Source organism: Asterias amurensis, chromosome 11, assembly GCF_032118995.1.
Source record: "Asterias amurensis chromosome 11, ASM3211899v1".
NCBI lineage: Eukaryota > Metazoa > Echinodermata > Asteroidea > Forcipulatida > Asteriidae > Asterias > Asterias amurensis.
In genome coordinates, this window is record NC_092658.1 from 873,403 (window position 1) to 887,248 (window position 13,846).

A 13,846-nucleotide genomic window follows, 5' to 3' on the forward strand; every position below is an offset into this window, starting at 1 on the left:
TTATCAAACGTTTAAACACCCCCACGTGACGCGCTCTCCCCCAATATGAGTAGAGAAACTCTCTGGGGTATTTATGAATGTTCTTTTTCAAATCTTTGAGTCTTTGATACATCCATTTATCTATAGCCCCAAGGAGTACTCTACACCTTCGTCTGATTCCATTATTTCAACTTGGTTGCTCCTTCCGCTTTACTTGACATTTTAAGATTCATTATTTACCTTGTGGATTTGAGCATCTCTCCCCCGCACTCCAATGTTTCTATATTCCATCCTCTCTAGATCCCATGAAGGTATAAAGTTGTCTCCATCTACCTGAACCGCCTTCTTAATTCATTTCCTTACCCTAGGGGTCCTTTGTTTATTTTCCATCTCATGTTTGTTAGAGATGCTCATTCTCTCTTTAGCACCTAAAGGAACATGAACTTATCACCACTTCCTCTGGGTGTCTTCTTTCCTACATGTATTCCTCTAAACCTTCAGGGTGTGCCTCGTTTTATCTGACTGAAGGGAATCTAGAACTTAAATCCTGTCTTTCAGGAACTGCTGATTCCCTCCACTTTGTGGAGGGGGGGGGGAGATGGAGGTGTTTATCATTCAACTCTCTACACAAGAGGTTTCAAACTGTTTACTGTGCACCTCTTTGTTCTTACTTCTTAACCTGCCTCCCACCTTTTTTCAACCTCTGTCCCCCCTTTCTTAAGCTACAGTGAAGGATTTTGCACATACATATATAGCTGGACCATTTCTGATTTAATTTTTGAAAGTGGATTCTTATGTACTGTACATCTAGAGTATGTGCGGTAAATGTTGTGCAATGTCTGCTCTCCTTGCTAAACAATTGGACAAGGATTTTGCAAAAGCCTTTTTATAATCTTCCAGACAGAAATTCTAAGCTCCTTCAATTATCACTATCAGGCCAGAAAAATTGTACACAGAAGATGCGCAGGTACAGTACATAGTCTTCGGTTAGCAAGTAATTTACAACATTTTTAATGCAATATATTCCACCAGCATAGCAAACTAAACCATGCTTAAATTTATGTTAATCTTGGCCTTACCCTTACTGATGTGTGTTAGCAATACATACATGTACTCAGTACTTTCCCGAGTTCTGTGATGCAAATTTAATAAAACATCTATTGAATCAATACTTAAATATTGCAAGATATGTAAACTTGTGAAACAGTTTTATGTGTGATTGACAGTTTTGCTATAAAACAAAAATGAGACAACCATCATACCCTGCTCACCTCATCAATTTCTTTAATCCATCGATTGATGCCGTCAAACGACCATCTACTCGTGATGTCATAAACTAGTAGAATACCCTGAGCACCTCTTGAGTAGGATCGGAGAATGGTGCAAAACCTCCCTTGCCCTGACGTGTCCCTGTGTTTAACACAAACAGAAAAACAAAATGAATCAAACACTTTGTAAGACCGGAGGATATGGTGCAAAACATCCCTTGCCCCAACCTGACCCTGTGTTCATGATAAACAGAAGGGGGAAAAAATGAAACAATTTCAAATCTGACGATGAGTAGAGCAGGGTAGTCGAAACGTTGAGACCAATTAAGAACTCACTCTGCGTTAGTGAAGTTAATAGCAACCTACTAAATGCTGAAGTAGTAGTCCCTGCCGATTATCTACCTTCTGCCCAGGTAGTAGTTAAAAAGCAGAACAGATCTTTGTGGAACTGAGAAGTCTCCTGAATTCTGAAAATCTACTCCGAGAGAGTAGAATATATAGCAGGACAGTTCTATAAAGAACAAAATCTACCTGGCAAGTAGATACATGGTGTTACCGCAAACCAAATGTATATAAATTTCAAACAATTGTTTGATTAAGTAATATAATGGAGGAAGGAAGAAAGATCGTTGAACACTTGTTGTCAATTCAACCATTAGGCATTATTCCAATATTCCATTACAGGACACTGATATCTTCAGTGGATGATTCACACCTGCTCAATATGCAAGATTAAAAACCAACTAAATCTTGATGGCTTTAAGTGGCTGTTGATTACAGTCCGCTATAGAGAGCTTAGGGGCAAGGTGTACTTTTGCAGAGATGAGGTAACAATCTATCGCAGAGATATGCGCATAAATTACTGGATTCAAGATTGACAGCAGCGATTATCAAATGAATTATTTCTGTTGAGGATAACCTAATAACACAACATAAATGCATTACCCATCTTTCACATGTGTTACAACTATAGTACGTTTTACTTTTTGTGGTTTAATGATAGTTTTTATTGTTGTAAAGCCCTGGGAGCATTTTTAATGGATTTGGCGCTATATAAAATCTAGATGTGTTTTATTATCATTATTATTATTATTACACTGTACATGTATACATTTAGGTAAAATGACACAAATTTGAATTAGGTTATCCTTTCGAATTCCAAACTAGACTTTCATAATTCCAAACTAGACTTTCATTTTCATTCGCTTAAAAAATAAAATCAGCACTTCAGCAAACAGGCTGTTAAGTTGTACACTGTCTCTTGAGTCTTTTCTGCAAGGTCTTCTCAATTACTTCTACAGAGCACTGCACACTGTGTACCTGCTAATAACCTTTGACCAGTAGGCCCTTGTCACTATTTCATGTCTAAAATCATTTAAACACATTTTATACTCCTACCTCAATGGTGCAATATGTTCGTATATTATAATTTTCAAAATTGTTAAAATTGTGGACTGTCTACCGTGCATTGTACTCTGCACAACAGTACTCAAAGTGTATTGTTAGTGTTAGCCAGAGGGGTGTCTTAGTTTTAAATTTGGACACCCTGTTTTATCTGTCATTTACATGGTGTATTGTAAGTGATTAATTTGGACACTGATATTTGTAATTTCAAGCAAATCAAGACAACCTTTCTAAAATCCAGGCTAAAAACTTGGAACATATTTTTTATACTGTATAGTATGTAGTAGGGCCTACTACAGTGTACATTACATGTATGTACTGAGAATGCAAAGCATTTCAGGTACAATATTAATTTGATGCTGACTATTTGTGTATGGCCTGGATACATTACAAAGGAACTACTACTAGCAGTAGGTAGACTTCCTGTGTAATAAGAGATAATGCACCCAGCTGTCTTACCATGTACAGTGTAATGTAATGCAGTGTAGTTCCATCTAGCCTTCAGCAATTAAGAGCTAAAACTGAAGCATAAAGGTTATTGAGTGTCTGTACAGTGAGTTTGACAAGCGTCAGTCTACCTTCAGGATTATCTGACCAACAAGGTAGCTTCCTCCATGATCTCACCAAGGATCCGCCTTGACCAACTATGTCAAGTAAACTCTGTCATTGCTCTATGATTGGAGGCAAAGGTTTTCGGAACTGTGACTTTTAATCCTGCTTTTAAATGTTGTTGTTTATAAAAAAAAATAAACCTGTGAAAGATTTATTTCAAAAGGTACTGTGTAAAAACCAAAAATTAAAAAATTCATAAAGGTACTGTGGTCGCATTTTTGAGATGTCGCTGAAAATCCAGAACAAAAATGTCCGTGACGGAAGAATAATCTCTAATACAGTGACGCGCATGTTTTCACGTAAAAAGAACAGCTATTGTCCAATTATTTGCCTCCTTTGTCCCCAGCTAGGGCGCTTTTTGACCCAAGAGAGGGCGCTTTTTGAGTGTGTGACGTCACATGCAAGGGGTCTAGGAATAAACAATCTGAGAAGAGTTACCGCAAAAATAAGTCAGGGGACCAGTCACTTGATAATCGCATGACAAGTTCCTTTGGTTGGTTACCATCTTTATGATACCACAAACTACACTAAGCAACTCTACGAATTTAGGGCTCTACGAAGTAAGGTCTACAACACTGACAAGCCCCCCCCCCCCAAAGTCCAGGTCTGTGACAGCTTGAAACACTCTAACAAAGTGCGATACAAAAAAACCACACACATCCTTTACTTTCTTGAACTCAAGATCAACTCAACCTTTTCAAAAGCACTCAGTATTATTTATTTATCGTACCTATTTTAGGAGTCCATATCATACACAACACAAAGTGTTCACACATGTTTCTACACTTGAAAACAAACTACAGGCCACACGAAAAAATCTGACGAATTTGTAATTTGTGTAAATCAATCCAATAACGGTTGATTTATTGGGCTTTATGGCACCGTCCAAGCCCGGAGCTATCAATATCTGCTGGGGCGAAAACCCAACCAATTCCATCCCCTCTTCTCTCTCTTGTCCTCAATTATTCCTCTTTAATAGTTTAACCTCAAGAGTCCGATGTCGTCGGCTCTTGACGAAAGATGATACAGCATTTATCCAAGATTCCTTGTTAATTTAATTGGAATGTTTTCTGTCGGCTGGGCGCCGTTTATAGTTTCCCTGGCTCCCTGGGAACGATTGGTACCCAGTGCTTTCTCTGCAGATGTCCTCCCAAGTACTCTGTATGTTCACAATGCATTCCTGGTGTGTGGTAATCTACACGAAGAACGATGGGAATTATTTATTTATTTACAAAACAATTTCGCCTCTGAGGTCTTCAAGGGTGCATGCTTTTTATAGAATAGAAGCTCTTTGAATTAGAGTCTGTTATGAGTGACCCTTGAATTAGGCAGGTTTAGAAAAAGAAAAAAAAAGGAGCAAAGGGTTCCCCAAACTGTTATGTATGTACAGATGTGGACCTGACTGTCTTTGCCCAAACCCACTGCCATATTTACACATTGTATCAGTACAAACATGTATGTATATTAAGAACCTTGTGTAGTAGTACATCAATATAAAAATAGTAGGGGCGATGGCCTTAGCTTTTTATCCGAACCCGACCTTTGTCAGAGGCTACAAACATAAACATCAATTTATAGCAAAAAGAGGAGCAAAGGATCAAGGGAAGGTATGTATCAAGAAAAAAACATACCTTGCATGTACACATATTTTGATGGGACCAAGGTGCGTGATAAATTTGGTCCCTGGTTACAGAGACAGGAAGATGACACCCCTGGGGTATGAAATGAATGAGATGGCAACCTCTGGGACATTTATTCAAGGGATCTTCAAGGAGGAAGAGGAGGAGGAGGAGGAATCAATGACTTCCTTATGTGGGATGGATCTTGACAGCTTCTTGGGAATTAAAAGTATCTGAGGTGTTTGTTGGTCTGTAGGAAATGCCAACCCTTGTCAATTTACAATTTTGCAAAAGTGTGAAAATGTTCAGTTATAAGTAGATAGGGTCATGTATTTGTTGTGGGTTCATCTACTGAACAAATGTACATTTATAATTACATTGAAGCAAAATTATCATGTTGGTTTCTCCACGGGAAAATGAGATCAAATAATTCACTTCAGACATTTTTGCAAAAAAGAAAAGATAAAAGGCCTGACGTTTTGACCCTAGCAGAGTCTTTCTCGAAGGATAAATGACAACATGACAAACATGAACAGGTAGGCCCCCCTATACATTTCTGAATAGATCTATTGTACCAACTGTAAAAAGAACTTCAGTTTAAAAAAAATGAAAGAGATTGCAGAAAAATGGGGTAAGTAAACAGTAGAGGTTTGTTTTCATCTCGGTGATATTATTCCTGCAGCAAACAAAGTGAACAATACAATGGATACAAATCTTCCTACCCACAAAATCAATGGTAGAACCTCCTGCAAGAGATTGCCATTGATTTTTTATTTTCACTTACGGGAATACAAAATGACTTTGAAATTCAATTACAGTGTCTCACTCGGTGCAAGAAGTTACTCAATCAAGCTAATGGGTAAATGAAGAAAAGTATACAGTGATAAAGAAGGCCTTGAACTGCGTTCTGCAATGGGTTTCTTATGAGACATTGGAATGAAATATTATGCAGGCTTGGTATCTCATCTGTAAAAGGGCAAGGCCATTTTCATTGTGCAAAGGGCACTTCCATTGGAAAATCCTAAAATCAATGGGAAACTTTTGAAGGGGCACCAAGGCTAAGACCAGGGGCAACGGAGGTCATGACCTCTGTAGCCAGCATGGAAATGTAATTCCAGGCCTGAATATGATTCTGTATACTTGGTGAGTGCATGGAGATGCTATGTGGTTTCACTGCAGAGCCCTGTTCAGCCTTTAGCTATGCTGAAGTAGACTATTCGATGCTGATGGTATGCATGCAATGTTGCAGTGGTTAGTGATGACCAAGCCACCACCAAAGAGGAGTACATGTAGGCTTTATTTCATCCATGACCATACTAACCTTCCAAGTACCAAATATGGTTTCAATTCATGCTAGACAGACTAGGTGTTTGGAAGTAAGCTTGGGCAATATCGATTTATTTTATTCACGATATATCGCCGACAATATATCGCGATATTCGATATAATCGCGATTAATGAAATTTGACATCATCAGTCTTAAAACTCCAGTGAAAGTTGTAGAAGAGACAGTCCTAGTATAAGAGAGGTGTTCTAATGACCTATTCTTCTGGTTTTACTCCAAATCTATGGGGTATCAGCTAGCAAACACATCGCGATATTTAATCGATATATCGATATATCGCAATTATCGCGATTATCGCGATATATTGCGATATATCGCAATATATCGATATTTCGATTAAAACCAAATCCATCCGATATCGAAATCGTGTCCAAATTAATATCGCGATATTCGATAATATCGTAATATCGCCCAAGCTTATTTGGAAGACCAATGTTAAGCATGGGCGACTAGTAAAACTTACCAATCGACTAGTCGCGAATAGTTTTTAATTCCCAAGATGCATTGCGGCATATTGTTTAACGCAGGCGCAAATATTCACGCTAAAAGGATTGAAGGATTGTGTCACTGATGTCTGATTATGTTTCGTAAGTAAATTATGTTGTCCTGAATAGTTAATTGGTTCACCAAGCAGCTATAGTCGCTACTATTGGGACACGATTTTAAAACTGAGTAGTATTATAAACAGTAGTTGCGACTCGCCTAAGCAAGCAATAGTCGCAACTTCATCACTAGTCGCACTAGTTGCCAAGGCTCAGCATTTGTGTCTCTACACACCAGTCACAATTAGTTTGCGATGATTTTGCGATTAGTTTGCGGAAAGTTTGCATTTTCGACTGCTTGTCTTTTTGGAGAATCAGGCTGGCATCAAGTTGCTTTAACTCGGACCTCAAACCTGGTGCGGCATTTTGCATCGCAAACTGATCTGCAATAAATCAGTCGATGCCTGGCCCATGTCCGGCACAGCATCGCACACATCAGGAAGGCGACATACCAACAGAAGGTTACACAGTTTATCATACATACATGTAGGCAGGATTGTACGAGTGCCTCTGAATGCCGGCACAAGCCTAAAAATCGCACCAAAAATCCAGTTTCTGCAAGGAGGTGTACATGTAGCAGTTAAGCACCTTGTATTGTAGACAGTGTTTCCTGCATTCTGTTGAAATTTACTGGCAACCTGGCTGAGATTTAGACCTTCAGTTATATCAATGTTAAATGTAAGATATCATCCACTTGACTACTGGCTTTGTGCCAGGAAAAAGAAAATTAAAGGTACATTAATGTATCCGCAACACAGAAGGTGTATTCTACATGTACATGTACCGTACATGAGTTTCTCCATGATAGATGTATTTTTCTTTGTAGCCCTTTAACTAGAGTGGCTTTTAGCCTTGTTTTGGGCGAACTTGCATAAAATAAAGAAGGAAGACAAGATGACTATGATGCTTTACTTACCATAATTCTAGTCTGACTCTCTTACCATCCAGGAGAATTGTCGTCACTTTGTGATCAACTCCTGTAAAAAAAAAAATTAAAGAATTTATAACAGCTTTTAGAAACAGAAACAAAATATGCAGTGTACAAGTAGGGAATAAATTATGGTATATAAGTACCACAAAAAACACATAACATTCGGCCCTTTTTACACTACGGAGCCAATTCCAAGGAAAAAAAAAAAAAACACACTATAAATTTATGGGACATTGTAACCCCAATGCCACCCCATGTTCATTTCCTACTGCACACTCAGCATGCTAACGCCAGGGCTATCTTGCTTCCAAGTTTTAACCCTACTACCAAGCAGGGGTAGCTATTTCCCATGTGTTTCCCAGGCTTAGTAAACCAAGTATGGAAAGGTTAACCAAATTCTATGAGTATCTCAAAAAATTTGTGTTGTGTGAAAGAGACTATAACTTGAATAAAGAAATCTAGCTGTGGTCCACATTTCGGACATGGAATTTATAATTTTTTCATCTTTATCCTCCACAAGTTTTCGCCCTTTTTCTACAAAAAGTTACTTCAAGTCCCCCACCCCCCAAACAATAGTCAATAGACCTGTTGGACAATGCTAAGCGGATATAAACGCACATCTCCTGTTCGCCATTTTGGGGGTCAAAATGTGTACAAAAGGATGGTACACGTGTTTACACACCAATGTGCATGTAAGTGCGTGTACCATCCTTTTGTGCATGCTTTGACCCCCAAAATGGCGGACAAGAGATGTGCGTGCAAGTGCGCGTTGTGCAATGGGTCTATTTACAGAGGTAAACTTTAATTCTATGCTTCACAGAATCTATGCTTCTTGTGAATCTACATTGCTTTAGTGAGAGGGGAACAGACCCCAAAACACGACAAGTGCTGATTAGCGCAAAAGGAAGGCAGTGTCATTGACATCAGATTTCAAACACTCAGTGTGTACAGACTGGAATTTCAATCATCTTTGAGAGGGCAAGGCCATTTTCATTTTCCAAGGGCCAATTTTTTCTTTGGAAATCTTGAAAGTCTATGGGAACTTTTTTTTAAAGGGAAACCAAGGCCAAGTCAGGGAAAACAGAGGCCTCTGCAGCCTCTGTAAAATTAGACAGGCCTGGGTACATGTACATTAACATGAAGGTTTGTAGTTTTAATCCTTTTTAAAAAGGTTAACCCCCGTTTCTTGTTAACATTTGCTTCCCTTTGTGTACTATCGCTAACAATAAGAAGTATAATGAGGGGGGCTGGGCACACACCAACCATGTAAAATGGTGGACTATGGTCCAACCAATACTTCAACTGGAAGAGCAAACTCGGAGCCATTGTCCTGATTGATGAGGTAATGAACTTGTTACTACCATAGAGGAAGGACAGTTTACTACATTGTCTTTCTCTTTCTCACCAGTTTAAGATTTAAAATGACATCTTAATTAAAACGTCGATCTCCATTATTCGACAGTTTTAATCTATGGCTCCTTGATTCCACAATGATACCGTATTCATAATCCACTATAGAAACAAGACCTGACGATCACCCTCCGGTAATTGATGTCTGAAGATGATTTATCAGTCATTAGAGTCTCAGCTTTTATCTCTTGAGGATGAGGAGCGAGAAGGAGGATTGGTATGGAGTAAAAGATGGGTGCAAGATCTGAGGGACTCGGGGCACATCAAGATTAGTGACTATCATTTAGAAACCCCTGAGGTTTCAAACGGTGATGTATGATAATGTTTATATCGACTCAATAATGAAATAGTGACTTGGGAGTCTTAAAGAACTTGATTTAAGGCTTGGAGGCAGCTTGATGACTCCTAATGGTCGTTATCATGAATGTGAATGTGATCGTGAATCTGTTCAGCACTTAAGACATGGTGCTATAGATTTGAGTTTTCCCCCAGAAAAACCATGTGTGTATCTACTTGCTAGGTACAGGTAGATTATGTTATTTTGAGAACTTGTCTTGCTTTACCGCAGAGTAGATTGGAATTAGGGAGAATTCTAAATTCTGAAAAGAACTGTCTTGCTTTTTAACTACTACATGTACCTGGGCAGAAGGAAGTAAATTAAAATTGCTTTGAAATCGAAAAAAATAAATTGCTACAGATAATTTTGTTTTCAAGAATGTCTTATTCCATTTAAAAGAAGTGGACACTTTTGGTAATTACTCAACAAAATTATTATCATAAAACCTTTCTTTATTACGAGTAAAGGGGAGAGGTTGATAGTATAAAACATTGTGAGAAACAGCTCCCTCTAAAGTGACGTAGTTTTCAAGAAGAAGTAATTTTCCACGAATTTTATTTCAAGACCTCAGATTTAGAATTGGAGGTCTCGAAGGGTGTTTTTCTTTCATTAATATCTCGCAACTTTGACGACCGATTGAGCTCAAATTTTCAAAAGGTTTGTTATTAAATGCATATGTTAAGATACAGCAACTGTTAAGACTAGTCTTTGACAATTACCAATAGTGTCCAGTGTCTTTAAAAAACAGATTTGATTAAACTAAAAAATAAGTATTTTTTCTAAAAAATAAGTATTTTTTTAGTTGTTTTGCAATTTTTACTTTGACAGGCTTTGCTTATGTTCATCCTAAGTATCCAGCGAGAGTGCTGTATGTGACTGTCAACCAGACTGATATCCCAGCAGTTTTCTCTGCTTAGCAGCTCCATGAAATTGGGCCCAGATTTTCCCTAAAGCTCTTGACGCTATGATTGCAGTAACATATGGCAGGAGCAACTCACTTTCAACTACCCAAAACAGGCGACACAAAATATGAAATGTCAATCGTTAAATGTCTGTATGTTTTTTCAGATCTGTGCAGTCAGTTTGCCAATTACAAGCCAAACCACCTTTTTGTTGTAATAACATATTCAAGTGCAGTAGGAATATTGACAGAGGTCAGGGGTTAACTCAGAGGGGCAAGCAGGTGCAGCAAGGACACAATCTGAAATGGATGTTTGTACAAGTAAAAACTGTCAAAAAATCAATGTATCAAACAGGAAGTCAGCCCACCGCAACTAAAACCAGTCTCATTGAAGAAAACAGAAAGTGTGAATAGCACTTTAATTCAATTTATATATTAGAAAGAAGGTCGATTGAACAAAGAAGAACTAGTTTGTACTAAAATAATAATTATATGAGACGCAATGAAATAGAGACAAACATGGAACATGGACACATACTCAATATACAAAGTACTGTAAAGAAATGCCTTTAAAAACAACAGCTAAATGGACTTCTGAACAACTGAAGTTAATACAACAGAACGTAGAGACACGGGGATGAAAGAGGACAAACAAACAAAGCAATCACTACCCAACGAGCTAGGATGGAACAAGAAGGCTAATCCATAATAACTAAAAATGTACGGCTACATGTAGGTGAAGGATAAAAAGAGAAGAAGCTACTCTTTAATAATAGAGTAGAGTATCAACCTGAGATGATGGTACTACGGTACAAACCACTAGATCTCTGGTCAATGACACCACTCCTACATGTATGAAGGTTCTTGTGTGTAGCATACTTTGGGTTCCAGGAAACAGATCCTCTAATTGGGTTCTAGGAAACAGGTCCTTTAATTGACAAGTTTACAAATCATAACTAGAAACTCTCATAGGTGAAGGATGAAAAGAGAAGGCTACTCTTTAATAGAGTAGAGTAGCCACCTGAGATGATGGTACTATGGTACAATCCACTAGTTATCTGGTCAGTGACACCACTCCTATTAAAGGTTTTTGTTTGTAGCAAGCTTTGGGTTCTAGGTAACAGGTTCTCTAATTGGGTTCTAGGAAACAGGTCCTTTAATTGACAAGTTTACAAATCATAACAAGAAACTCATAGAGGTGAAGGATGAAAAGAGAAGGAGCTACACTAGTGCAGTATCAACCTGAGATGATGGTACTATGGTACACGCCACTAGTTATCTGGTCAGTGACACCACTCCTATGAAGGTTGTTTGCAGCAAGCTTTGGGTTCTAGGGAACAGGTCCTCTAATTGCCAAGTAGTTTTCAAGCAGTTTGGAAACTGACCCCTCTGTAAGCAAGGTTGTTTTATAATTTGAAGAGACAGTTTGGCAATTGCTGTTGGAGTTATTCAAAAGCAGTAGTTTAAAATTATCTCAATCGTGAAAAAAAACACCCAGAAATAAATAAATAATTGAAATAGCCAAATAAAAAAAGACAGCCAATAATAGTGTAAATAATAAACAATAACAACAATGACTATTTGGCTTTGTTCTTTTGAGTAAATTGTTCAGCCATTTTTATGTTATGAACAAGCATGCAGTACAAGTATACACTTTTTGTTGTGTGTATTAAAGGGTGGCTGCAGTGTTTTTTAAAATCAATTTAAACAATTAAACATGACTTTTTAAACCTGAAATATTTATTATTATTTTTTATTAAATGCGCAAGTATTTTAAAAATGGTTTTTAAGAGATAAGGGGAACCCACCCCGCCCCTAAAAGGCGCATAAACAGGACGTCATGTCGGGAACCCGAGCCGTCAGGCCCCCTGGCTGTGTGCATATAGAGACATGTGCACTGTGTGGCCTGGTACCTAGGCGCGTGTAGTTAGGCACCAAACTCTTTTTGCCGACGATATGTTTGAATTCCCCACGTGACGTCGATAGTAGGGGGGCGGTAACAATCCAAAAAAGAGGGGGGGGGCATGACTTATTCGCTAATTACGCAAGTGAGATATGTCGAGGAAAAAACAAAACACATTTTATTGAGGTTTTTAATTCACTGCAGCATCCCTTTAAATGTAATCATATCATGTGTGCTTTATATTAAAACACACAATGATGTACATTATGCATGGTCATAGTACATAGTGTAAACAAAACGGGATGTGTCAGAAACTTTGTTTCGGTATTTTATGTATTCATAATATTAAGATATCCATTTAGCTAGTTATATGGTACAATAAGAAGGCTTTAAAAAAGAAAGTGTGTCAATTAACAGTGAAATACACAATCACAATTTGCATTACATACCACTTGATGGTAACACCTTTACTACCGTGCACTTGACACACATACAGATATTAAAGGCAGGGTATAATTTTGGTAAATGTCCAAATCAAAGACCAGTATCCTCATTTGGTGTTACATCCCAACCGAAGCATAAATAGCAAACCAATGTAAATTTTGGTTCAACTTGTCATCAATGTTGCAAGGAAATAATGAAAGAAAAAAAACCTTGTTGCAAAGAATTGTGTTTAGATGCTTGAGAACTGTAGGCCTAAGCCTTTCTCAGACTAAATAAAACTACCCCTTTCTCTAAAAGAACATCTGATTGAAGGGTGTCTTTTCTAACAATGTCTTGTAATTATCAACAGCTTTCTACTCTTTTTAAAGTTTAAAGCGCTTGTAACACACATCAGTGTAGGGTTAGACTAAAATTAACATTCTTTATCCACAAAGCAAATTTAACATCTCTAAGTTGTTATGGTTGTTATTTTTTGGAGCAATTACCAAAGGCATCATGTACATCCCTTTAAATATACTTATTTGAACAGTGTACAAGATCTCACAGTCATGAATGAAGCATGGTTGTTCTTAATTTGCAAGCTTGTCTGCACCCCACCCCCACATAACCCAATAACGTCAAAACAAACCATGTAGGGCTACTACCTGCCGCCAATGAATACAGTGATTCAAATGGAAGGGATTTTCAGTAAGAGACACACGGCTGTATGAAGTAACTTGATTACCGGCACCGTACTACGATTACATTATTATGATCAGGCCTGGTAGAGGGAGCCCTTGGGGTATGATTACTCATAAACATAACATGTCATGATCCACAGGAGTATTTCAACACATAAACAGGTACACAGTGTAAATAGGGCCTCGTGAAAAATTGGAATGACAAATGGCCTCCATGCAGGAGAAGGTCTGACTTGTTTGTTTTTAACACGATTGGACCATAGAGCTAGGACCTAGCTCCATGGTTGGAGTGATGTTTTTTTTTACTCTCTCAATCCTACCTCCATGCTCAAACTTTAATGGTAGTGTTTATGAGTTCAGTCGAAGGTGTTACAGCATTTTAGTGGTACTTTATAGTTATGTTTTCACATTGATATAAAACAATTTTGATTCTGAACAAACCTTCTCACGAGGTGAGATTAATCCTACATT

General features: G+C 38.0%; 1 protein-coding gene across 1 annotated transcript in view; it reads right to left on the minus strand.

Annotated features, from left to right (window-relative positions):
- The window catches only part of LOC139943888 (ras-related protein Rab-40C-like), a 40,408-nt gene that overhangs the window by 13,430 nt on the left and 13,132 nt on the right, over positions 1-13,846 (minus strand). Inside the window, exons 3-4 of the mRNA XM_071940768.1 lie at positions 7,686-7,746; positions 1,251-1,389 (exon numbers count right to left, since the gene is read on the minus strand). Of these exons, the coding sequence (XP_071796869.1) occupies positions 1,251-1,389; positions 7,686-7,746 (200 nt within the window). The remainder of the gene's footprint in view (positions 1-1,250; positions 1,390-7,685; positions 7,747-13,846) is intronic.